Below are 24,992 nucleotides of genomic sequence, written 5' to 3' on the forward strand. Positions count from 1 at the left end.
ACTTAGCAACTATATAAACAAGTCTATACTTATACCATTATTGAAGAACTCACAAATGACCAGACTCAGAGACCAAAGATAATGTGAAATTCTTGATATGAGGTTTAAAAAACAAAAAATGTGCTTAAGAAAGCAAAATTATTTAATATTAAAAACATGTGGATGTCTCAGTCATAGAGGCAAGGTGGGTTTATCTTAGTATAAGAAAATCTTAAGGAAATGTTTTCGAGAAGAGATGTCAGGACACTTTTCTCTGTGTTAACTCAGTTCTCTTTGAGGGTTAAACACAGAAAGCTGAAAGGCTATGTTTTGCTTTAAAGACATGTTATTATTACTGGACAAGGTTTAAAAATCATCCTCTGGGTCATGTTCTTCCATGTAAAGGCTTTTGGGATTAAATTAGATGTTTCTACAAAGTATTCCTTTCAGATCATCAAAAGATTTTTTGTTTTCTTTTTAGTAAATCACACTCCAGTATTCTAAACCGTGTGTATGAAGCAAAGTAGATTATACCTCCTAACATGTATTGTTCAGAGTGCTCTGGATAGACAAGTAATCTTAAAATGTGGGCAGTATTCACCACCAAATGGAGGTTTAAAAATATTTCAGTTTCTGGACATATAATTTCTAGATCAGGCTAATAATTTAAAATAGAAAAAAATAACTGACCTGAAATTTTAATTGATAGTAATGTTTCTTTTTTTTTAAGGTGTGAATAACAGTGATGAATTATTTGAAAGGTAACTATCTTAGTTCATAGTTTTACTTGCAGTTAGGTACAAATCATATGTCCTGGATATTGTGTTGTTCTTATGTATGTTAACTTTACACTATATATTTTTTGTGGATTAAAGGAATGTAATTCCCATTGGGAATGGGATCTTTTAAGAAACTTACGATTGTTATGTTGTATCTTTCTTACTGTTTTAGAGTAGGTAGTTAAAGTATTTGCTGTATTTTCTTTTACTACATATGTATTAAATTGCAACAGGCAGGACAGATTAGAAGCTGTCTAGGCCTTACATTTGCTCTTTTGAGAGTACATATGAAGTTGTCAATTACTGATGATTAGGCTTTTCCACTGAGGATTAATGAGATTAAAGCAATAGAATGAAATTAGTTATATGCTTATCATTTTTTGTGTTCATTTATGCTCTTGGAGAGCATAGTTTTAAACGCTCATTTTTTCTTAATATAAGTAAGTTGTGGACACTGATTTATATTTCTCATATTGCATTTGGGATGAAGGGTTTCGGTAGATCCACTCCAGATGAGTGAACTGACTGATATTGCAGACATTATCAATGACCTTATAACAAAAGATGGAGTTTCCAGGGAAGAGCTTGGCCTAACAGAGCAACAGGCTAGGAGCATCTCCAGGTAATCATTGAATAATTCATTTTTAACCTGTTTAAAAGGTTTATGGTTCAAGAGTATTAAAAAAACGACCATTTTTGGTGATTTTTTAGGAAACAGATTCAGAGCTTACATAGATACTTTTCCTCTGTTAATAGACTTTGTGATGTTTATGTGTCATTCCCCCCCTGCCTCCAACAGTCATAGACTGGCTTCTGTAGCTAACACAGCACATCTGTATCCTGAGTTTTCTGAAGGTCTCATCGCTCTGAGTAAAAAATAAATATAATCCTGTTTCTTCTTAAAGTAATTAATAATTTAGTTCATAGTACTTTACCCTAGACATGAACCTTTAGAATACATTTTAAATAGCTTTTCTTGGAACATGATGTTACAATGTTTTTCCTTGTTGCCTTTCTTGGGCCATGAACTGGTTTTTGATAGAATAAAGGCTGCCTCTTCTACTGATACTTCTTTGGGATACATACATCTTTTGGCTTATTGATTCATTGGGGGTTGGTTGGAGAGGGTACTCTCTGCCTGGCACATCCCAAGAGTCCAGACTCCCAGAAGAAAAGCAGGTGTCTAGTATAAAACCACATCGTCTCTGTCCATAACCCATCTTCATGTTAGGATGGCGTCGCTTCCCGTGCTGGGTGTTTTGAGTCGGCCCCTAGTTGCTGTCTCACACCACCTGTTTTCTTGTGCCACTGTCAGTACTGTTTGTGTAGAAGCCAGGATGGGATTAGATGTACAAAAGCTGTATTGAGAAAATGCCTATGAGGAAGAAAATCAGAAGTGAGGCGTCAGACCACAGTGCAAGTCTGGCCACTCCCTGTGGAGGAGAGGAGGCTGAGTCAGTTAAGTCCAGAGTACAGTGTGGTTCTAGGAAAGCTTCAGCTGGGTCAGTGGTGAGACTTTAAGCCAGAGTCAACTTCAGAGGAGTCCTGTCTCTTATAGATCGGGGCCAGCCACAGCATCCCTGCCGTGCTCCTCATTAGCTCAGGTTGGACCCTGGGAAGTACAGCCTGGGCAGGAACCTGAGGCCAGATCTGGATCCAGGAGGGCTGCAGTTTAGAAGTCATCTCTGTGTTAAAAGTTTTGGAAGTGATTGAGATGGTCCAGGAATAGATTGATGAAGAAAACATTCATATTGGTGGTGAGCAGAAAAGGGTGCCCAGTATAAGAGGCTGTATTGTGTTTTGAGAGTGAGAAAAAGACCCAGGTAAGAGAGAGTTTAAAGCAGAAAGGAGAAGCCAGTTGCACCAGATACTATAGAGAAGTCCAGTAGGATGAAGACTGAAGAGGCTCTTGGTGACCTGAGATTGTTGTCAGTGGATTTCAGGGGACAGGTTGGAGCAAATTGACTAGACATCATAAACATATGACTCTTAAAGATGGGGCAGAATCTTCCCAAAGAAATAGTATTTCTCTATTGGAATATAATTGCTTCACTTTTGTTAGTTTCTTCTGTACAGCAACATGAATCAGCCATGAAAGGGAAAGTCACTCAGTTGTGTCTGACTCTTTGTGACCCCATGGACTGTAGCCTACCAGGCTCCTCTGTCCATGGAATTCTCCAGGCCAGAATACTGGAGTGGGTAGCCTTTCCCTTCTCCAGGGGATCTTCCCAACCCAGAGATTGAACCCAGGTCTCCCACATTGCAGACGGATTCTTTACCATCTGAGCCGCCAGGAAAACCCGAAAGAATTCTGGAGTGGGATGCCATGCCCTCCTCCAGGGGATCTTCCCAACCCAGGGATTGAACCCAGGTTTCCTGCATTGTAGGCAGATTCTTTACCATCTGAACCAGCAGGAAAGCCCACATGTATGCATATATTCACTCTCTCTGGAGCCTCCCTCCCACCCCACCCCCACCCCCAGCCCCTATCCACCCCTCTGGGCCATCCCAGGTCACTGAGCTGAGCTCCTGCTGCGGTGCAGCAGTTCCCACCAGCTATCCGGCTTACACATGCTAGTGTGTATATATCAGTGCTACTTTCTCAATTCATCTTAACCTCTCCTGTCCCACCTGTGTCCCCAAGTCCCTTCTCTACATCTGTACCTCTGTTCCTGACCTGCAAATATGTTCATCAGCACCATTTTTCTAGACTTCACATATATTCATTAATACACAATACTTGTTTTTCTCTTTCTGACTTACTGTGTATGACAAGGCTCTGGATTCATTCACATCACTGCAACTGACTCAATTCCATTCCTTTATATGACTGAGTAATATCCCATTGTATGTATGTACCATATCTTCTTTATCCATTCACCTATCAGTGGACATTCAAGTTGCTTCCATGTCCTGGCGATTGTAAATAGTGCTGCAGTGAACACTGGGGTATGTGTATAATCTCCATAACAAATTTAAAATCAAGTGATGCACTGCTGGTTAAATTTCTCAGGATTCAACATCCCTCTGGTAGACGTCCACAAAGAACAGAGAAGGAGAGAAGAGAGATTCAAGTCTGGATGAAAAGAAAACGAAAAGAAAGAATGGCAGAGTACTTAAATCAGCTTGCAGAGAAAAGAGGACAAGAACATGATCCTTTCTGCCCCAGGAATAACCCAGTAAGTCTACAGTATCAAGGGTAATTTATACAGAATATGTATAACTTTTTCCTGGCAGGTATTTGAGAGAAGGATGAACATAATTTGGAATCATTTTTTATTTGATAGAAAAGTCAGCGTTCTACTTAAGTCGGGGAAAATTAAGAAATTACCTTAACAAAATGTAGCAGGGACTACAAACCATGTTTTATTCAATTGTCTTAAAATATTTTTTCTCCCTGAGGCTGATTATGGTTCTAACATTTTAACCATTGAATGAAGAGATCAAGGGATTGGGTGACCAACTGAAGTCACTCCCTTAATTTTCAATGAAAAGTCAGTTGCAGTCAAACAACTTGACTATGTATGTAGTAATGGCATTTTAAAAATCAATTTTCTCTCTGTAAGTTGTCTACAAAAGAAGCCTTTTTAAAGTATGATCCAGTCATGTACCAACAGAACAGTGGCACTTCTGTGTGTGTTTCAGCTTTCCTTTAAACTGTCAACAGTTGTTTACCGAGTCCTGACTTGGATATCACCATAGCTAGGTCAGAAGTGTTTTTCTTCAGAAGATGAAATGAGGCAGTATTACTTTCATGATTACATAACTATGAAAGTCACATTTATGTTACATTTGGATTATAGTATATCTTTTACTTTGTAATCTGAAATAAATATACTTCATTTTTTTCACCATCATTAGGGAAACACATTTTATAAAATAAGTGAATCTTCCAAGTAAGATTGTCACATTTAAGCACCAAATCTGCAAAACTAGGTGAACTATTATAAATGTCATTTATTTACCTGTGTCTGGAGAGAGCATGCTGACATTAGATAACATTTAACATTTCGTTGATAGCTCTGGAGACATGATAATAACCTTCAGAGCTACTTGAAGACCAGAATCTTACAGTGCATGTGTATATGTGTATTCTTCCACCCCATGGAGGGTCAGTTCCCATATCACCCTCCCATCAGCCAAACAGATACCCCAGATGGTTAGAATTATATCCAAATTGAGAATAAATTAACTCTGAGGGTGTTGGGACTGTTTCGTTCATAGACTTTGGGACATCTCCTTCAGTATTGCAGGTAAATGTTTAGTTTCTATTTGGGTAAAGGTATGGAACTAGTGAGGGATTAATGTAATTTAAAATTTTAATTTTTATCAGAAATCAATAAAACATTACATTTATCATTGACTACTATATAGGACCTTGAGAAAGTGAATTCACTTCTCCGTGTACGTTTTTATATAAACAGTCATCCCTGTGAAAGGATTTACCCTCATTATTACTTCAACAGTAACTCTTAGTGTTTTGGAATAAAACATATTTACAGCTGATGTTGGCCAGTTTACCTTGTATTGCATGCATTTTGAAGCGTTTACAAGTCACAATAAACCTACTGTAGTAAGTTTCTGGTAAACATTTTAAAACATTAAAATAATGGTTTTGAATGTCTCACCCATTTCTGCTTTTATCAACCAAGCTCTTGGTGAGATTAATCACAGGACAGAGTATAAAATATAGGTGTCTCCATCCTTAAATGTTCCTATTTTCCATTTTAAGTTGCAGCTGATAAGGATCTCTCCTTTTGAGAAAATAAATGAATTTAACTGCTAAAATAGATTTTGTACTCTATTTATTAAATTGGATTTGATTTTAATTACATGATGTGTTAACATTTTCATGTTTTGGGCTGAAGTAGAAAGCTTCATCAAATATGACAATGTTTTATACTGTTCCTAAATAGCAAAATTATATTTTAGCTTCCTATTAAAATTTATTAGTGGGATTTTCATGTTTTCCATGGATTGTAATGGTTTAATTATTTGAACTGAATGGTAATGAACTAACTGGTTATTTCTTGTGCAGTTTTATATGACTTCAAGGGAAATCAGGCTGAGACAAAAGATGAAGCATGAAAAAGACAGGTGAGTTTGGTAGTTAAACGCTGATCATTCTCTCACTCACTTGAGACCATAGATAATGCCTTAGGCATACTAGTTTTCACAGTAGTCCCTTTTTGTTGATAAATAGAAAAGTATGGGAGATAACTGCAGGGAAAATAATTAATCCTTTTTAGGAATTTGCTTTCAAATATTGTTTATTCGATTCAATTTTTATAACTTATTTCTGAAATCCCTCTCCCTCTCCCAATCCAAATACATGTGTGCATTTCTTAAGCCCAACAGGTGCCTTTAATAATACCTCCTAATGGTTTTCAGAAATCTGACATTTGAATTTGCATTGAACTTCATTGAAGAAAATCAGTACTAGGTGGTCTTCAAACACTGTGTTCCCTCTAGAAATATGAAGTGAAAGGGAATCTCTTACTAAATGGTATTTAATTTTTTATTTTAAAGATTGCTACTCTCTGACCACTATAGTCGTCGACTCTCACAAGCATACACTCTGATGAATGAACTGTTATCTGAATCAGTACAACTTCCAGCAGCTGCTCGGAAACCATTGCCTAACAAACCCAGAAAAGCTCCAATTCCCAGAAGGCAACGCTTCCCTTCTCCAAGAGGGTAAGACGAGATTTGGCATGTCATTTGGCAAGATAACGCCAGGCGTGATAAGTGTGGAGCATCATTGTGACTCAGGTTCAGCGTGCTTGCTCTGAAATATGGTAATAAAGTGAAGGGGGAAACAGTGCCATTGTTAGTTTTCATTAGTTTCTAGAATCACCAAGGGAAAGGACAAAAATGGCATTAAATATCTAAGTAAAACATAACAAAGCACTTCTGAATGCCTAATACAATTTTCATATCCATTCAATCCTGTTTTCTTCCTTTCTGTAGTTTTTGTGACTGTTCCTTTTGCAATTTGCCTCCTAGCTGTTCTCCCTGTTTCTCCAGTTGGTTCCACTCTTGTAGAAAAAGATAGTCCTCATCAGCTTACTGCTTCTTCTGCTGTCCCCTCCCAGTTATTGCTGATTCAGTTGTAGATACTATCATGTTTCTTAAATTAATGACCTGCACTCAGTTTGGATATGAGTTCAGTAGGCAAGGATTAATTAAACATGGATGCTAAAGAAAAGGACCCTAGAGTAAAGTTTCTCATACGGCAGTCAAACACAAAATTTGTTTAGTGACACACAAGGAGGAAATGAATTAGCAGTTTAATGTTGTTAAAAATTACCACCTTTGACAAAATAACTGATTAGGTTTGTAAACATGATATCTTAAGAACCTAGAGGAAATGCTACCCAACACAAACCTAGATATAATCATATTACTTGTGTGTAATTTGAGGTGTAATCAAAATAGCAGAGATTGTCTTTGAATATTTCTTCAAATAATGCACACTATTTAGTACATAAATAACTGGCAAATGTATACAGCTTTTGAAATGATTAGAGAGATAATAAAAACCAATTTCTTTGGGGAAAAAAACGAGTAAACTTTGAGGTATAAAGAGAGTTACTATACACTAAATGACCACTGAGGTACAGAATAAGCCCAGTTAAATGAATGTATTAATCTGAGCTGGAATTTTGATTTTTGAAGTATATCACTGATAGAAGATTCTAGAATATAATTATGTGATTTCTACTTCAGAGAGAATCGACATGGTCACAATTTTCCAATATACAGACCTGGAAAAGCCAGACATACATCCACCAAACCAAGTTATACCCAAAAAGGGAGACCTTTTGGGCAATCTCAAGGCTCACCTTGGCCACATGGTAAGACTGAGATCTTTCTTTTATCTTGTGTAATTTGGACCTATTCTTTCTTGGTTCCAGAGTTGTGTTTTCATTAGTGAAAGTTTTAAATCTCAGTTAAAAGCAGTTCCCATTTCAACAGAATGCAAGAGATTGATGAAGATTTAGCTGTACTGGAATTTTGTTCTATTACTTTGAAATGAGAAGACCCTAGGAATCTTCTTAAATGAATGGCCTTTAATTCTGTGTGATATGACTTATTTGGGAATCAGTTTCTTTGATGTATCTGGTTAAAGATGTAGGCATTTTTACAATCAACTTCTAATAGATTATAGGATGGATATATCATAGAGGAGGAATAGAAGAGGCTCAGATTGAAATAATATGTTTTTACCATTTTTGAATATTCTTTTCCATATCTGAACATACAATATCTGTTATTTATTTATTGATGGGCTTCCCTGGTAGCTCAGCTGGTAAAGAATCTGCCTGCAATGCAGGAGACCTGGGTTCGATCCCTGGGTTGGTAGGATGCCCTGGAGAAGGGAAAGACTACCCACTCCAGTGTCCTGGCCTGGACTAGCCTTCCTTTATTTAATTTTGCCATATTTGGGTTTTTGTTACTAAAGTAAAACATATATTTGTTTAAAAATGTATAATTATAGCTAACATGTAGTATAAATATATACAGCTAAGACTGTATAATAATAACTAGTGAGCCAGGTTCTGTTTAATTATTAGAATTACAACTCTGTTAGAAAGGTAGTACTATGTTCCCATTTTAAGCATCAGAAAGCTAAGGCAGAGAAAGTTGAAATAACTCCCAAAGATCAGATATCCAGGAAGTGGTAGAGTCTATATTTAAACCCAGTCAGGGCAGAGTCTAGAGCCACCACATCTAAAACGTGACCTTTAGTATACTGCTTCAATTGAGAAAATTGGAGTTTCCATAAATCACAATCCTTTAGATCAAACTTTATAATTTTGTTAACTCTTGATTTTGGTTGACAGATTACAGTAAGAAAACTCTGTTCTTTTTAAAACTAGAGTTTAAAAAAAAAAACACTAGAATTTCAAAATAGTGACCTTTAAAAACTTTTTTTAAAAATTTTATACCTTATACATTTACAAAAATTAAATATCCAAAATTGGAGACGATTTTAAACTTGAGTCATGGTTTCTTAATGTCACATGGAAAAGTCTTGGATTATGTGGAAATATGTCTTTTTTCTTGGACCTGTCCAGTGTTAGGCTTGTATTGTTACCTTGCACTTGACTGGGCTGATACCTTGGCCCCCTTTGGACCCATTATCTGCCTCCTCTCGCTGAGCTATGCTTGCTGAGGTGTTACTGCTGCCGAGGCACGCAGAAGTCCTCAGTAACCCCCAGCCTGTGCAGATAAGTCCAGACCCTCTCCCTAGCCTGCAAGGTGTCTTCCCCTTCGGCTTCCTTAGTCTCCTTTCTCCATAAAATCCAGATAACCCATGACACTTGCAGGCTTGTTTTCCAAACACATGCTGTGTGCTCCCATTCCAACACGGAAATTTCCCCTTCTCACTGTAATGATACCCTTCCAGTTTCTTGGAAGACGTCCCTAATTTCAGTTATTTAGCTGTTCTAACCTGATGTAATGATTTTAACATCTATGTTTTCATTTTTATTTTTTTATGTTTTCATTTTTAAATTGGCTAATACTTAACTTGCACGGTGGTGTGAATAGTAGAGAAAAACAGTAGTAGCATTGGTGGGGACTTCCCAAAGGTGGCTCAGTGGTAAAGAATCTGCCTGCCAGTGCAGGAGATGTGGGTTTCATCCCTGGATCGGGAAGATCCCCTGAAGGAGGAAATGGCAACCCACTCCAGTATTCTTGCTGGGATGATCCCATGGACAGAGGAGCCTGGTGGGCTGTAGTCTGTGTGGTCACAAAGAATTGGGTATGGCTGAGCGACTGAGCACGCAGTAGCACTGGTAACAAATCAAGTTTTTCTATTTGTTCTCTGAATCCTCAGTCCAATGTCTGCCCCGTGTGAGGCACCACTGCAACGGGCCTTATGTCCTAGTTATGCATGAAGTTGGTTTTATCCCATGTAGACTAAATGTTTTGAAGGTAGCAAGACTCTCTTCATCTTGTGGTGGTGGTGGTGTTCAGTTGCCAAGTCATGTCCTACTCTTTGCGAACCCATTGACTGCTACACGCCAGGCTTCCCTGTCCTTCACTATCTCCTGGAGTTTTCTCAAACTCATGTCCATTTTGTCAATGATGCCATCCCACCATCTCATCCTCAGGCACCACCTTCTCCTCCTGCCCTCAGTCTTTCCCAGCATCAGGGTGTTTTCCAGTGAGTCCTTTCTTCACATCAGGTTGCTACAGTATTGGAGCTTTAGCATCAGTCTTTCCAAAGAATATTCAAGGTTGATTTTCTTTAGGATTGATGGGTTTGATCTCCTTGCTGTACAAGGGACTCTCAAGAGCCTTCTTCAGCACCACAGTTCAAAAGCATCAATTCTTTGGCACTCAGTCTTCTTTATGATCTCTCATATCCATACATGACTACTGGAAAAACCATAGCTTTGACTGTATGGACCTTTGTTGGCAAAGTGATGTCCTTGCTTTTTAATATGCTGTCTAGGTTGGTCATAGTTTTCCTTACAAGGAGCAAGCATCTTTTAATTTCATGACTGCAGTCACTGCAGTGATTTGGGAGCCCAAGAAAATAAAATCTGTCACCGTTTCCACTTTTTATCAATCTATCTGCAATGAAGTGATGGGACCGGATGCCAAGATCTTCATTTTTTGAATATTGAGTTTTAAGCCAACTTTTCAACTTTTTCACTCTGCTCTTTTACCTTCATCAAGAGACTCTTTAGTTTCTTTCCCTTTCTGCCACTAGTGTTGTATCATCTGCATATCTGAGGTTACTGATACTTCTCCTGGCCATCTTGATTCCAGCTTCTGCTTCATCCAACCCAGCATTTTGCATGAGGTACTCTTCATACGAGTTAAATAAGCAGGGTGACAATATACAGCCTTGACGTATTCCTTTCCCAATTTTGAACCAGTTCATTGTTCCATGTCCAGTTCTAACTGTTGCTTCTTGACCTGCATACAGGTTTCTGAGGATGCAGGTAAGGTGGTCTGGTATTCCCATCTCTTGAAGAATTTTCCACAGTTTGCTCTGATCCACACAGTCAAAAGCTTTAGCATAATTGAATAATTAGATAAGTGGGGGAAAAGGCTATCTAGTTTTTTGCCTAAAAATAGCTTATTTATAAGCTAATTATTGTTCAAGTATATTAATGGGCAGATATTACAGTATTTATACAATATCATAGAACAGTATATGACTGGCTCTTATCTGAGGACCTGTCACTTAGCGTCCCTGGATCTCTAAAGTTAAGGTGGTAGAGGCAGCTTGAGGGACTGTGAACACAATGACCTTCCAACTGCCTCTGCCACACCCAGAACCACAGCATTCAGAGGCAATGGGAGAAACCCAGCCAGTGAGACAGTCAACTTGACCCCACTGGGGCAAGTTTAGTCATTGTACAGATGAGAAGTTTGGATCCATCAAGATTTAACAATTCTCTGAAGTTCTTCTGTAAAAGAAGTTTTCCTGAAAATACTTATGAGTTTGACTATATATGTTGCTATCTGTCTTTTATAAAGCAGTATACTTTTTTTTTTGGCTATTTTATTCAGCCCTGTGTGCAAACTGTTAAAGTTAAGGGTCTTTTTTTCCCCCTTGTTTTATGGTTAATTCTATCAAAAACAATATATAGAGACTATATAAGTATCTGAGAGGCATTATAGGCGTAAATAATAGGTCTAGCCTTTGAAATCATCCAGGTTCATAGCCCAGCTCCCTTGCTTACTTGTGTCCTCAGATATGTTTTTTTTTTCCCAATTATTTTTATTAGTTGGAGGCTAATTACTTTACAATATTGTGGTGGTTTTTGCCATACATTGACATGAGTCAGCCATGGATTTACATGTGTTCCCCATCCTGATCCCCCCTCCCACCTCCCTCCCCATCCCATCCCTCTGGGTCATCCCAGTGCACCAGCCCCGAGCACTTGTCTCATGCACCAGATATGTTTTTAAAAATCTACCTCATAGAGTTGTTGAGGATTATAAGTAAAATATTTTCAATAACATATACAGTAAAGGGTTGCTACCAATCCTGGAATTTGAGAAACCTTAATTGATCATTCTCTTGGCACTTTGCCTAGGTGTTTCACTGGGAATAGGCATATATGCCTGGATTTTCCAGTTGCCAGAGATGTTGAGGCACATGTGCCAGATGAGAAAGGTCCGTGGTTGTCCTATAGAGATACCAAGCCTCAAAGTAGATTTTCCCTTCCTTCAGCTGCACTTTGGTTTTGCTTTCTTGGTTCAAATCACCATCTTTTACTGTGCTTAGTTGCTTCAGTCATGTCCAGCTCTTTTCAACCCCATGAGCTGTAGCCTACCAGGCTCCTCTATCCATGAGATCCATGAGATTTTTCAGGCAAGAATACTGGAGTGGGTTGCCATGCCCTCCTCCAGGGGATCTTCCCTTTCTAGGGATTGAACCCATGTCTCCTGCATTGCAGGTCGATTTTTTACTGCTGAGCCATTGGGCCTCTACTAATCAGATTTCTGTCCTCAATGAATTTACAACTTGAAAGATGAAAAATCACGCATATGGAAAGTTAAAGACGTTTTCCTGTCTTTGTAGAAACTGCTACTTTTACCATACGGAGAAAAGCTGGTGCAGCCAAAATGGCAGTTAGAAAGGTTGCACAATCTCCAGTTATCATCCAAAAAGGTATGGGATAAAGGATAGAAAGTTCTGGAGCTTAATACTAAAAATTTTTAAATCATAAATCACTCTTAGAAATGTCAAATACAGATTTTAGTATGAAGAGTGTGGCTGGATGGTGGTAATGGGCTTAATAAGCATACTGCTCAACATATAAACAAGTAGTCAGGAAGGTGCTGTGATCACATAGCCATGGAGCACACAGACCCATAAGTGTGGCCAAATTAGCTCTCCTCTGATCAGCTAGAGAGAAGGAAATTATAACTCATTATCTCAGTTCCTGACATCTCCCCCAGCCCATCCCTCAACTGCTGTTACTTTTCATGGTTTCACATTCATCCTGCTCTTAACTCTCAGGTTGTTAATGCCAGGTTGATAGGGCAACTCTTATCCCCATCTTACAGATGAGCAAACTAAGGCAGAGAAGTTAAGTGGCCTCCTCACATCCCCTAGAACAATAGAAAGAACAGCTATAGACTGAAAGTAAGGGGATGGAAAAAGATATTCCTTGTAAATGGAAATCAAAAGAAAGGTGGAGTAGAAATACTCATATCAGACAAAATAGACTTTAAAGAATATTACAAGAGAGAAGAACACTACGTAATAATCCAAGATAAGATATAACAGTTGCAAATATATGTGCACCCAACATAGGAGCACCTCAATAAATAAGGCAAATACTAACAGCAGTAAAAGGAGAAATTGACAATAACACAATAATAGTGGGGGATTTTAACACCCCACTTTCATCAGTGGATAGATCATCCAGACAGAAAATCAATCAAGAATCACAGTTCTTAAATGACACATTAGATCAGATGGACTTAACTAATATTTATAGAGCATCCCATCCAAAAGCAGCAGAATACACATTCTTCTCAAGTGCACATGGAATATTCTCCAGGATTGATCACATGCTGGGCTGCAAAGCAAGCTTTCATAAACTTAAGAAAATTGAAATTCTGTCAAGCATCTTTTCTGACCACAGCACTATGAGATTAGAAATCAACTACAAGGAAAAAAAAAACTGGAAAAAACACAAATATGTGGAAGCTAAACAATATGCTACTAAACAACCAATGGATCACTAAAGAAACCAAAAAATAGAGAAAAATGACAATGAAAGCAAGGTGATCCAAAACCTATGGGACACAGTTCTAAGAGGGAAGTTTATAGCAATACAATCTTATCTTAGGAAATAAGAAAAACTTCAAATAACAATCTAACCTTACAACTAAAGCAACTACAGATAGAAGAACAAACAAAATCTGAAGTTAGTGGAATGAAAGAAATCATAAAGATCAGAGCAGAAATAAATAAAAGAGATGAAGGAAACAGTTGAAAAAGATCAATGAAACTAAAAGCTGGTTCTTTGAAAAGATAAACAAAAGTGATAAACTTTTAGCCAGACTCATCAAGAAAAAAAGGGAGTAGGCTTAAATCAATAAAATTTGAAATGAAAAAGGAGAAGTTACAATGGACACCACAGAAATACAAAGGATCATAAGAGACTACCACAAGCAACTATATGCCAATAAAATGGACAACCTAGAAGAAATGGACACATTCTTAGAAAGGTACAATCTCTGAAGACTAAATCAGGAAATAGAAAGTGTGAACAAACCAATCACAAGTACTGAATTGAAACTGATTTTAAAACTTCCAAGAAACTAAAGTCCAGGACCAGATAGCTTCACAGGTGAATTGTATCAAACAATTAGAGAAGAGTTAACAAACCTGTCCTGAAACTATTCCAAAAGATTGCCATGGAAAGAATACTCCCAAACTCATTCTGTGAGGCCACCATCACCCTGATACCAAAACGAGGCAAAGATGGCACACAAAAAAAGAAAATGACAGGTCAATATCACCAATGAACATAGATGCAAAAATACTCAACAAGATACTAGCAAAGCAAATCCAGCAATACATTAAAAGGATCATATACCATGATCAAGTGGGATTTATCCCAGGGATGCAAGTATTTTTCATGCCTAGAGAAGTTCCTTTAGGATTTGTTGTAAAACTGGTTTAATGGTGCTGAATTCTCTTAACTTCTGCTTGTCTGGAAAGCTTTTGATTTCTCCCATCAAATCTGATCAAGAATCTTGCTGGGTAGAGTGTTCTTGGTTGAAAGTTCTTCCCTTTCATCACTTGAAATATATCATGCCATTCCCTTCTGGCTTGTAGAGGTTCTGTTGAGAAATCAGCTGATAGTTTTGTGGGATTTCTATTGTATGTTGTCTTTTTTTCCCTTCTTGCTTTTAAATTTTTATCTTTGTTTTTAATTTTTGTCAGTTTGACTACTACATGTCTCAGTGTGTTCTCCTTGAGTTTATCCTGCCTGGAACCATTTGCCTTCTGTACTTGGTTGACTATTTCCTTTCACATGTTAGAGATGTTTTCAGCTATTATCTCTTCACATATTTTCTCAGGTCCTTTCTCTCTTCTCCTTCTGGGACCCTTATAATGCAAATATCGGTGTGTTTAATGTTGTCCCAGAGGTCTCTTAGGCTGTCTTCATTTATTTTCATTCTTTTTTCTATATTCTGTTTCACAGCAGTGATTTCCACCATTCTGTCTTTCATGTCACTTACCTGTTCTTCTGCCTCAGTTATTCTGCTATTGATTCCTTCTCGTCTACTGTTCATTACTGTTCATTCTTCTAAGTCTTTGGTAAACATTTCTTGCATCTTCTCCATTCTTTTTCCAAGATCCTAGATCATCGTCACTATCATTATTCTGCATTATTTTTCTGGAAGGTTGCCTATCTCCACTTAATTTAGTTGTTTTTCTGGGGAATTTACCTCATTCCTTCATCTGGGACATAATCCTATTTCTTTTCATTTTGGTTAGCTTTCTGTGATTGTAGTTTTTGTTTTGGAGGCTATAGTTCTTGTTTCTTCTGTCTGCCCTCTGGTGAATGAGGATAAGAGGCCTATGCCAGCTTCTGGATGGGAAGGACTGGCTGTGGGGAAAATGGGGGTCTTGCTCTGGTGGGCAGGGTTGTGCTCAGTAAAATTTTAATGCAAGTGTCTGCTGATGGGTGAGGCTGTGCTCCCGCCCCGTTAGTTGTTTGGCCTGAGGAGGCCCAGTCCTGGAGTCTCCTGGCTTTATGTTATGGTAGGGCTTATGGTGACCTCCAAGGGGACTTATGCCAAGACACATACCCCAGGGCTGCTGCTGCCAATGCCCTGGTCCCCACAGTGGGCCACTGCTGACCCATGCCTCTGCAGGGGACCGTCAGACACTCATAGGCAAGTTTGTCTCCTGTGGGGTCACTGGGTCCTGGTGCACACAAGGTTTTGTTGGTGCCCTCAAGAGTGGACTCTCTTTCCCACAGTCCTGTGGGAGTCCTTTGATGAAATCCCATTGGCCTTCAGATGCCCTGGGGATTCCCAGTCCCTTTGCCAGATCCCCAGGCTGGGAAGCGTGATGTGGGGCCTAGAACCTTCACAACAGTGTGAGAACTTCTTTGGTATCATTGTTATCCAGTGAGTGGGTTGCCTACCCCACAGGTCTGGGATTTGATTTTGTTGTGATTGTGCCCCTCCTACCATCTTGTTGTGGCTTCTCCTTTGTCCTTGGATATTGGGTATCTTCTTTTGGTGGGTTCTGGTGTCCTTTGGTTGATGGTTGTTCAACAGTTGTGATTTTGGTGCTCTCTCAGAAGATAATGAGCGCATGTCCTGCTCTACCATCTTAAATCAGTCTCTGCAAGGATTTTTCAGTATCTACAAATCAGTGTGATACATCAAGTTGAAGAATAAAAGCCATATGATCATCTTAATAGATGTAGAAAAAGCTTTTGATAAAATTCAGCACCATTTATGATAAACACTCTCCAAAAGTGTGCATTGTGGGAACATGACAGTGTCAGTTGCTCAGCTGTGTCCAGCTCTTTGCAACCCTGTGGACTATAGCCTGCCAGGCTTCTCCATCCATGGAATTCTCCTGGCAAGAATACTGGAGTGGGTAGCCATTCCCTTCTCCACAGGATCTTCCCAAATCAGGGATCAAACCTGGGTCTCCTGCATTGCAGGTAGATTCTTTACCATCTGAGCTACCAGGGAGTAAAGGCCATATATGACAAACCCACAGCTAACATCACACTAAATGGTGAAAAGCTGAAAGCGTTCTTTCTAAGATCAGGAACAAGACAGGGATGCACACTCTTGTCACTTTTACTCAACATAGATTTGGAAGTCCTAGCCACAGCAATCAGAGAAAAGGAACCCAAAATTGGAAAAGAGATAAAACTGTCACTGTTGCAGAGGTAAAACAGTTATATGATACCAGATATAGAAAATCCTAAAATGCTACCATAAAACTACTAGAGCCCATCAATGAATTTGATAATGTTGCATGATACAAAATTAATACACAGAAATCTCTTGTATTCCTGTCTACTTACAATGAAATATCAGAAAGACAAATCAAGGAAACAATCCAGTTTACCATAGCATAAAAAGGGATAAAAATACCTAGAAATAAACGTACCTAAGGGAGGCCTCCTGAGAAACCTGTATGCAGGACAAGGAACAACAGTTGGAATTGGACTTAGAACAACAGACTGGTTCAAAATTGGGAAGGGAGTTCGTCAAGGCTGTATATTATTACCCTACTTATTTAACTTATATGCAGAGTACATCATGTGAAATGTTGAGCTGGATGACTCACAAACTGGAATCAAGATTGCTAGGAGGAGTATCAACCACCTCTTATATGCAGATGATACTACCCTAATGGCAGAAAGTGAAGAGGAACTGAAGAGCCTCTTGATGAAGGTGAAAAGGCTGGCTTAAAACTTAACATACCCATCATTTCATGGCAAATAGATGGGGAAATAGTGGCAGATTTTATTTTATTGGGCTCTAAAATCACTGCAGATGTTGACTGCAACCATGAAGTTAAAAGATGCTTGCTCCTTGGAAGGAAAGCTATGACAAACCTAGGCAGCATTTTGAAAAGCAAAGACATCACTTTGCCAGCAAAGGTCCACATAGTCGAAGCTATGGTTTTTCCAGTAGTCATGTATGGATGTGAGAGATGGACCGTAAAGAAGGCTGAGTGCTGAAGAATTGATGCTTTTGAACTGTGATGCTGGAGAAAACTCTAGAGTCCCGTGGACAGCAAGGAGATCAAACCAGTCAATCCTAAAAGAAATTGACCCTGAATTTTCATTGAAATGACTGGTTAAGCTGAAACTCCTGTACTTTGACCATCTGATGCAAAGAGTTGACTCTTTGGAAAAGACCCTGATTCTGGGAAAGATTGAAGGCAGGAGGAGAAGGGAATGACAGAAGAAGAGATGGTTGACATCATCAACTCAAACTTGAGTTTGAGCAAACTTCAAAGAAATAGGACAGGGAAGCCTGGTGTCTTGCATTCCATGTGGTTGCAAAGAGTCAGACCTGACTTAGTGACTGAACAACAACAGAAGGAGGCAAACGCCTGAACACTAGAAGATGCTGAGGAAAGAAATTGAAGATGATGGAAATAGATGGAAAAATATACTATATTATTGAATTGGAAGAATCAATATTGTCAAAATGACTTTACTGCCTCAGGCAATCTATAGATTCAGTGCAAGCCCTATCAAATTACCAATAGTATTTTTCACACAACTAGAACCAAAAAAAAGTTTTAATTTGTGTGGAAACACAAAAAACCCTTAATGGCCAAAGTAAATCTGAGAAAGACAAAACAGAGCTGGAGTACTCAGGCTCCTTGACTTCAGACTATACTACAAAGCTGCAGTCATCAAAACAGCATGGTACTGGCACAGAAACGGAAACATAGATCAGTCGAACAGGATAGACAGTCCAGAGATAAAACTATGCTCCTCTTGTTGGTTAATCTGTGGCAGAGGAGTCAAGACTATACAATAGAGAAAATACAGTCTCTTCAATAAATGGTGCTGGGAAAACTGGAAAGCTAGATATATAAAAATGAAATTACAACATTCTTTAACACCATACATAAAAGTAAACACAAATGGATTAAAGACCTAAATGTAAGACCGAATACTATAAGACTCCTAGGTGAGAACTTAGGCAGAACACTTTTTGCAATTGCAGCAATATCATTTTCTGTCCATTTCCTAGAGTCATGGAAATAAACAAATGGGACCTAGTTAAACTCAAAAGCTTTACACAGTAAAGGGAGCCATAAACAAAATGAAAAGACAACCCATGGAACAGGAGAAAATACTTGCAAACAATAGGATTGACAGGGAGTTAAGTTCCAAATATACAAACAGCTCACATAGCTCAATTTCAAATAAACAACCCAATCAAAAAATGGGCAGAAGACCTAAACAGACATTTCTCCACAGAAGACATACAGATGGCCAATAGACACATGAAAATATGCTTGGACTTACCTGGTGGTCCAGTGGTGGGAACTCTCCACTTCCAGTGCAGGGGGAGTGGTTCGATACCTGGTCAGGGAACTATGATCCCACATGCTGCATGGCTTTACCAAAAAAAAAAAGAAAATTTTAAAAAAAGTGAAAAGATGCTCAATATCACTAATTATTAGAAAAATGCAAGTCAAAGCTACAGTGATTTGTAGCTAGCAGAATGGCCATTGTCAAAAGAGTCTACAAACAGTAAATGCTGGGAGAGTTTGTGGGGGAAAGGGAATTCTTCTACACTTTTGGTTGGAGTGTAAATTGTACAGCCACTATGGAAAACAGTGTGGAAGTTCCTTAAAAAACTAAAAATAGAGCTACCATATGATTGAGTGATCCCACTCCTGGGCATGTATGTGGAGAAGACCATGGTTCAAAAGGATACATTCACCCCAGGGTTCACTGCAGTGCTGTTTACAACAGCCAGGATGTGGAAGCAACCCAAATGTACATCACAGAGGAAAGGATAATGAAGATGTGGTACATATATATACAATGAAATATTACTTACCATTAAAAAGAATGAAACATCATTTGCAACAACATGAATAGATGAAATCATACTGAGCAAAGTATGTTAGAGAAAGACAAATACTATATGATAGCACTTAAATGTGAAATCTAAAGTAAATTACACAAATGAACTTATTTACAAAACAGACTCACAGACTTAGAGTATGAACTTATGGTCCCCAGGGGAGCAAATGGTGGGAAGGAATAGGAGTCTGGGGTAGACATGTACACACTTGCTATATATTTAAAATAGATAACCAACAAGGTCCTACTGTATAGCACAAGGATTTCTGCTCAGTGTTATTAATAAGGTAAATGAAAAAAGAACTTGAAAAAGAGCAGATACATGTATATGTACAACTAAATTACTTTGCTATACACCTGAAAACTAACACAGTATTGTTAATAAAACATTGTTAATTGCTAATCAAATATTGTTAATCAACCTGGAGAAGGAAATGGCAACCCATTCCAGTACTCTTGAATAGAAAATCCCATGGACAGAGGCGCCTGGTAGTCCATGCGGTCGCAAAGAGTCAGAAACGACTGAGCGATTTCACTTTTCTTTCCTAATCAACCATACTCGAATGTGTTAAAGAGTTGGCCAGAATTCAGTTTCCTTCTCTCACCACCAACAAACAGGAATTGCTGGAACTCTAAAGCCAACCAGACCTTGTGATTCCAATATAAGATGAGATTGGCTGCCTTGGATTTGACAGTAAAAGTCACAATAAGGAACAGACTTACCAATGAATCAGTCCTAAAGTATGCTTTGTTCTTTTCCCTGGAAAGGCCCCAATGCTCCCTGTCGACAGTGTACAAAAACTCACAGAAGCGCTGGGCTTGCACCTCAAACCAAGGAGGTGTGTGTAGAGTATGAGAGAGAAGAGACTGTGGTGAGCCCGTGGTTGGTACCTGCAGACATCCGTGCAATTCTCCACGAGAGTCACAGTTCCCTGCTACAGGTATGCGTTATTCCAGGTGTCAGTTTGCCCTACTGATTATTTGTGTCGTTAAGGGTTTTTCTCTTTGCATATTTACTTATTTGTGTGTGTGTATGGGATGTAGACATACTTAAGGGTTGTTAGGTCAGTTTGAAGTAGTGATTCAGAGCATCTACACTTTTGGCTGAATACTCCAGCATTTGTCTTTCAGAATTTTCCTTGACTGCATATTTTCTTTTTAACAACAAAAAAAACACAACCCAAACAAAACACAACAAAAATGTAAGAATAGAATATTGTACTATAGGTGCGACAGTCCATTCTGTCTACTCTTCAGGCCTGCTACCAGCATCTCGTTGTGTCAGGTGATGTTCATTCATCCCATCGCCAGTCCAGATGTGCTGGACAACAACAGCCCTAGTTCCCTTCGTATTTCTGTCGCTCTTTGGTGGATGAGCAGCTCTAGGGTCTTTGGAAAACATAGTTCATGTGCCATTTATTTTTTTTCTCAGGACCATAATTTACTGTCTTTCTCAATTTGATAGGACTCTTCACCAACTGAAGAAAAGTCAGAGGCTCCTTTTGGGGTTGGTGGCATGGAGAGTTTGTCTGAGAGCACAGGCAGCATCCTCAGCAAGCTTGACTGGGATGCTGTTGAAGACATGGTGGCCGGCGTGGAGGACAAGAGCCTCTCTGTCCACTGGGCCCTGGACCTGTAAGACCTGAACGTCACTCTGCTTCCACATGAAGGCCAGCAACTCAGTGATGAAGTTTAGCAAGATTTTGTGGGTTTAAGGGAAAGAAGCACTGAAGGAAGCAATGTGAATTTACCACCTGTAAGCACCTTATTACTTGTATTAGACATTTAAGAGGCAAAATAAACATTTCTCAGTTATTTTGCCTTCAAGGGAAAAGGGTTAACTATAGTCATATGTTTTTGCATTTGACTTATTATCTTTAGGTATAATTTTTTAAATGATGAAATAAACAGTACCTTTCAAGCCAAACTTATATCATATTTGAGCTACTTTCAATAAAAATCTATCTTGCATCTTCCTTTACCTCCTGAGTTTTGAGAAACAACCTTATATGGGTAAGTCTGATTAAAAAAAAAAAAATTCTTTCACTAAGGTGAAGAAGATCACTCTCTCACCTGAGACACTCTATAATGAACTCCATTTTAAAACATATCCTAAAATTGTACAGGACTTGGCCTAGGAGTAAAAAGCAACTAACCACCTTCCACCAATTCTGAACTTCTAAATAAACCATGTTTCATGTCATCCAGATTGTCTGTCCTCTGTCCTCAGCTGAAAAAGACTTGGAGGGAGAAAAGGAGATGGATGATTTCAGTGGGGAAGAAAGAGGCTGTGACTCCTGACTCTGGAACGCTCATGTTAACTTCATGAAAACCGTGGGGCAGAGACCTGGGTAATTCTGGTACTGCACCCAACAACGTCATAATCTTGGAAATAATTTTTTATGAGAAAAAAACTAAAAACCTTCACATATTTGTCCATTTTTAGCACAGTATCAAAGAATATTATCTGAAAAAGAATGTTAAATATTCCTCCTTTTCCAACTACATACCTGTGTGAGGCCAGACTTTTTTCATACACTTCAGCTAAAAAGACATTGCAATAGGGTCAATGCAGAAGCTGGTTTAAGAATTCAGCAGTCATCTGTTAAGCCAGAAAAGAAGATATAAAACTTCCAAACATTGTCATGCATCACATGTTAGCATTGAATGGGGGTCATGGTAATTTAGACATTTTTCTGTTTTCATTTCTGACATAAATATTGACAGATATACTTACATTAAAGCTCTTTGGGCTCCTCTATAATCTTGGGTATAAAGAGAACAAGAAGTTTAAGAACTGCTGCTTTAGAGCTAACAATGTGAACTGAACTCACCAGACTCTCAGTCGTTCAGTCATGTCCGACTCTTTGTGCCCTGTGGACTGCAGCACGCCCAGGCTTCCTTCTTCATCTCTCAGAGCTTGCTCAAACTCATGTTCACTGAGTCGGTGATGCAATCTCCATCTCATTCTCTGTCATCCCCTTCTTGTCCTGCCTTAAATCTTTCCCAGCATCAAGGTCTTTTCAGACTATATAGAGTCAATATCGACATTTCACTCTTACTCCTTCACAATAAACTGGTGTATACCTGCTCACGCCTGTTGTGACTTAAACATTCGGTTGGCTTTTGAGGGTATTACCTCCAGTGTTTTGTTTTTTTTTTTTCCAGTGTTTTTTTATTTCTTCCTTTAGATCCATATTTATGTGTAGTATTTCTCTTCTGACTGAAGCTCATTAATGTTTCTCATTGTGAAGATCTGGCAGTTCTCTCAGGTTTCACTGACTGAACTATTATCTTTCACTGTCATTTTTGAAGGGTATTTTTGCAGCAGTTATTCTAGGGCAAGGTCTTTACTTCTAAGATGGGCCTTCCTGTTGTATAAACTGGATGCCTAGAATGTTAATAGACTGTCAGAAAGATCTCCATGTTGTAGCTGAGCTGGGCCTCCAACATCCCCTAGAGACTGTTGTCTCAACCTTTTATTATAGTAACAGCTTCCTGGTAAAGCCTCTTGTACTCTTGCACAGGACTGGATATGAGCAGCTCAACTATTGTCCAAGGACCCACAGGGAGCCCCCACACAAGGGCTTGCAGAGTCTGGTCAATGGTTACCATCCTACATTTCGACTCTGCCTCCTCAGCTTAGCAGGACCGCTGTGGTCTCCTTGGACATAACTTGTTATGCTGGAGTCGTGATAATACACTTAAAAAGCCAAGCACTCTCCAAAAAGCAGGAATAGAAGGAACACACCTCAACATAATAAAAGCTATATATGACAAACCCACAGCAAGCATTACCCTCAATGGTGAAAAATTGAAAGCATTTCCCCTGAAATCAGGAACAAGACAAGGGTGCCCACTCTCACCACTACTATTCAACATAGTGTTAGAAGTTTTGGCCACAGCAATCAGAGCAGAAAAAGAAGTAAAAGGAATCCAGATAGGAAAAGAAGAAGTGAAACTCTCACTGTTTGCAGATGACATGATCCTCTACATAGAAAACCCTAAAGACTCTACCAGAAAATTACTAGAGCTAATCAATGAATATAGTAAAGTTGCAGGATATAAAATTAACACACAGAAATCCCTTGCATTCCTATATACTAACAATGAAAAAACAGAAAGAGAAATTAAGGAAACAATACCATTCACCATTGCAACAAAAAGAATAAAATACTTAGGAGTATATCTACCTAAAGAAACAAAAGACCTATACATAGAAAACTATAAAACACTGATGAAAGAAATCAAAGAGGACACAAACAGATGGAGAAACATACCGTGTTCATGGATTGGAAGAATCAATATTGTCAAAATGGCTATTCTACCCAAAGCAATCTATAGATTCAATGCAGTCCCTATCAAGCTACCAACGGTATTTTTCACAGAACTAGAACAAATAATTTCACAATTTGTATGGAAATACAAAAAAACCTCGAATAGCCAAAGTAATCTTGAGAAAGAAGAATGGAACTGGAGGAATGAACCTGCCTGACTTCAGACTCTACTACAAAGCCACAGTCATCAAGACAGTATGGTACTGGCACAAAGACAGAAATATAGATCAATGGAACAGAATAGAAAGCCCAGAGATAAATCCACGAACCTATGGACACCTTATCTTTGACAAAGGAGGCAAGGATATACAATGGAAAAAAGACAACCTCTTTAACAAGGGGTGCTGGGAAAACTGGTCAACCACTTGTAAAAGAATGAAACTAGAACACTTTCTAACACCATACACAAAAATAAACTCAAAATGGATTAAAGATCTAAATGTAAGACCAGAAACTATAAAACTCCTAGAGGAAAACATAGGCAAAACACTCTCCGACATAAATCACAGCAAGATCCTCTATGACCCACCCCCCAGAATATTGGAAATAAAAGCAAAACTAAACAAATGGGACCTAATGAAACTTAAAAGCTTTTGCACTACAAAGGAAACTATAAGTAAGGTGAAAAGACAGCCCTCAGATTGGGAGAAAATAATAGCAAATGAAGAAACAGACAAAGGATTAATCTCAAAAATATACAAGCAACACCTGAAGCTCAATTCCAGAGAAATAAATGACCCAATCAAAAAATGGGCCAAAGAACTAAACAGACATTTCTCCAAAGAAGACATACAGATGGCTAACAAACACATGAAAAGATGCTCAACATCACTCATTATTAGAGAAATGCAAATCAAAACCACAATGAGGTACCATTACACGCCAGTCAGGATGGCTACTATCCAAAAGTCTACAAGCAATAAATGCTGGAGAGGGTGTGGAGAAAAGGGAACCCTCTTACACTGTTGGTGGGAATGCAAACTAGTACAGCCGCTATGGAAAACAGTGTGGAGATTCCTTAAAAAACTGGAAATAGAACTGCCATATGACCCAGCAATCCCACTTCTGGGCATACACACTGAGGAAACCAGATCTGAAAGGGACACGTGCATCCCAGTGTTCATCGCAGCACTGTTTATAATAGCCAGGACATGGAAGCAACCTAGATGCCCATCAGCAGATGAATGGATAAGGAAGCTGTGGTACATATACACCATGGAATATTACTCAGCTGTTAAAAAGAATTCATTTGAATCAGTCCTAATGAGATGGATGAAACTGGAGCCCATTATACAGAGTGAAGTAAG

The 24,992-nt window shown here is 38.7% G+C and overlaps 1 protein-coding gene across 10 annotated transcripts in view; it reads left to right on the forward strand.

The window, feature by feature from the left end:
* CPLANE1 (ciliogenesis and planar polarity effector complex subunit 1) overlaps nt 1–21,551 on the forward strand; it is a 103,213-nt gene extending 81,662 nt beyond the window's left edge. For 8 of the 10 annotated variants that reach the window (XM_061129929.1, XM_061129928.1, XM_061129931.1 and 5 more), the window contains 9 exons: nt 710–740; nt 1,249–1,380; nt 3,772–3,937; nt 5,797–5,855; nt 6,288–6,455; nt 7,488–7,615; nt 12,313–12,402; nt 20,117–20,289; nt 20,814–21,551. In XM_061129929.1, the coding sequence (XP_060985912.1) occupies nt 710–740; nt 1,249–1,380; nt 3,772–3,937; nt 5,797–5,855; nt 6,288–6,455; nt 7,488–7,615; nt 12,313–12,402; nt 20,117–20,289; nt 20,814–20,987 (1,121 nt within the window). In that variant the 3' untranslated portion in view covers nt 20,988–21,551. Of the gene's footprint in view, nt 1–709; nt 741–1,248; nt 1,381–3,771; nt 3,938–5,796; nt 5,856–6,287; nt 6,456–7,487; nt 7,616–12,312; nt 12,403–17,040; nt 17,184–20,116; nt 20,290–20,813 lie in introns of those variants that run through there. The other 2 variants (XR_009690580.1, XM_061129935.1) reach the window with 2 other exon arrangements.
* Nucleotides 21,552–24,992: the final 3,441 nt, after the last annotated feature.

The sequence above is a fragment of the Dama dama genome, chromosome 25 (genome assembly GCF_033118175.1).
Source record: "Dama dama isolate Ldn47 chromosome 25, ASM3311817v1, whole genome shotgun sequence".
NCBI lineage: Eukaryota > Metazoa > Chordata > Mammalia > Artiodactyla > Cervidae > Dama > Dama dama.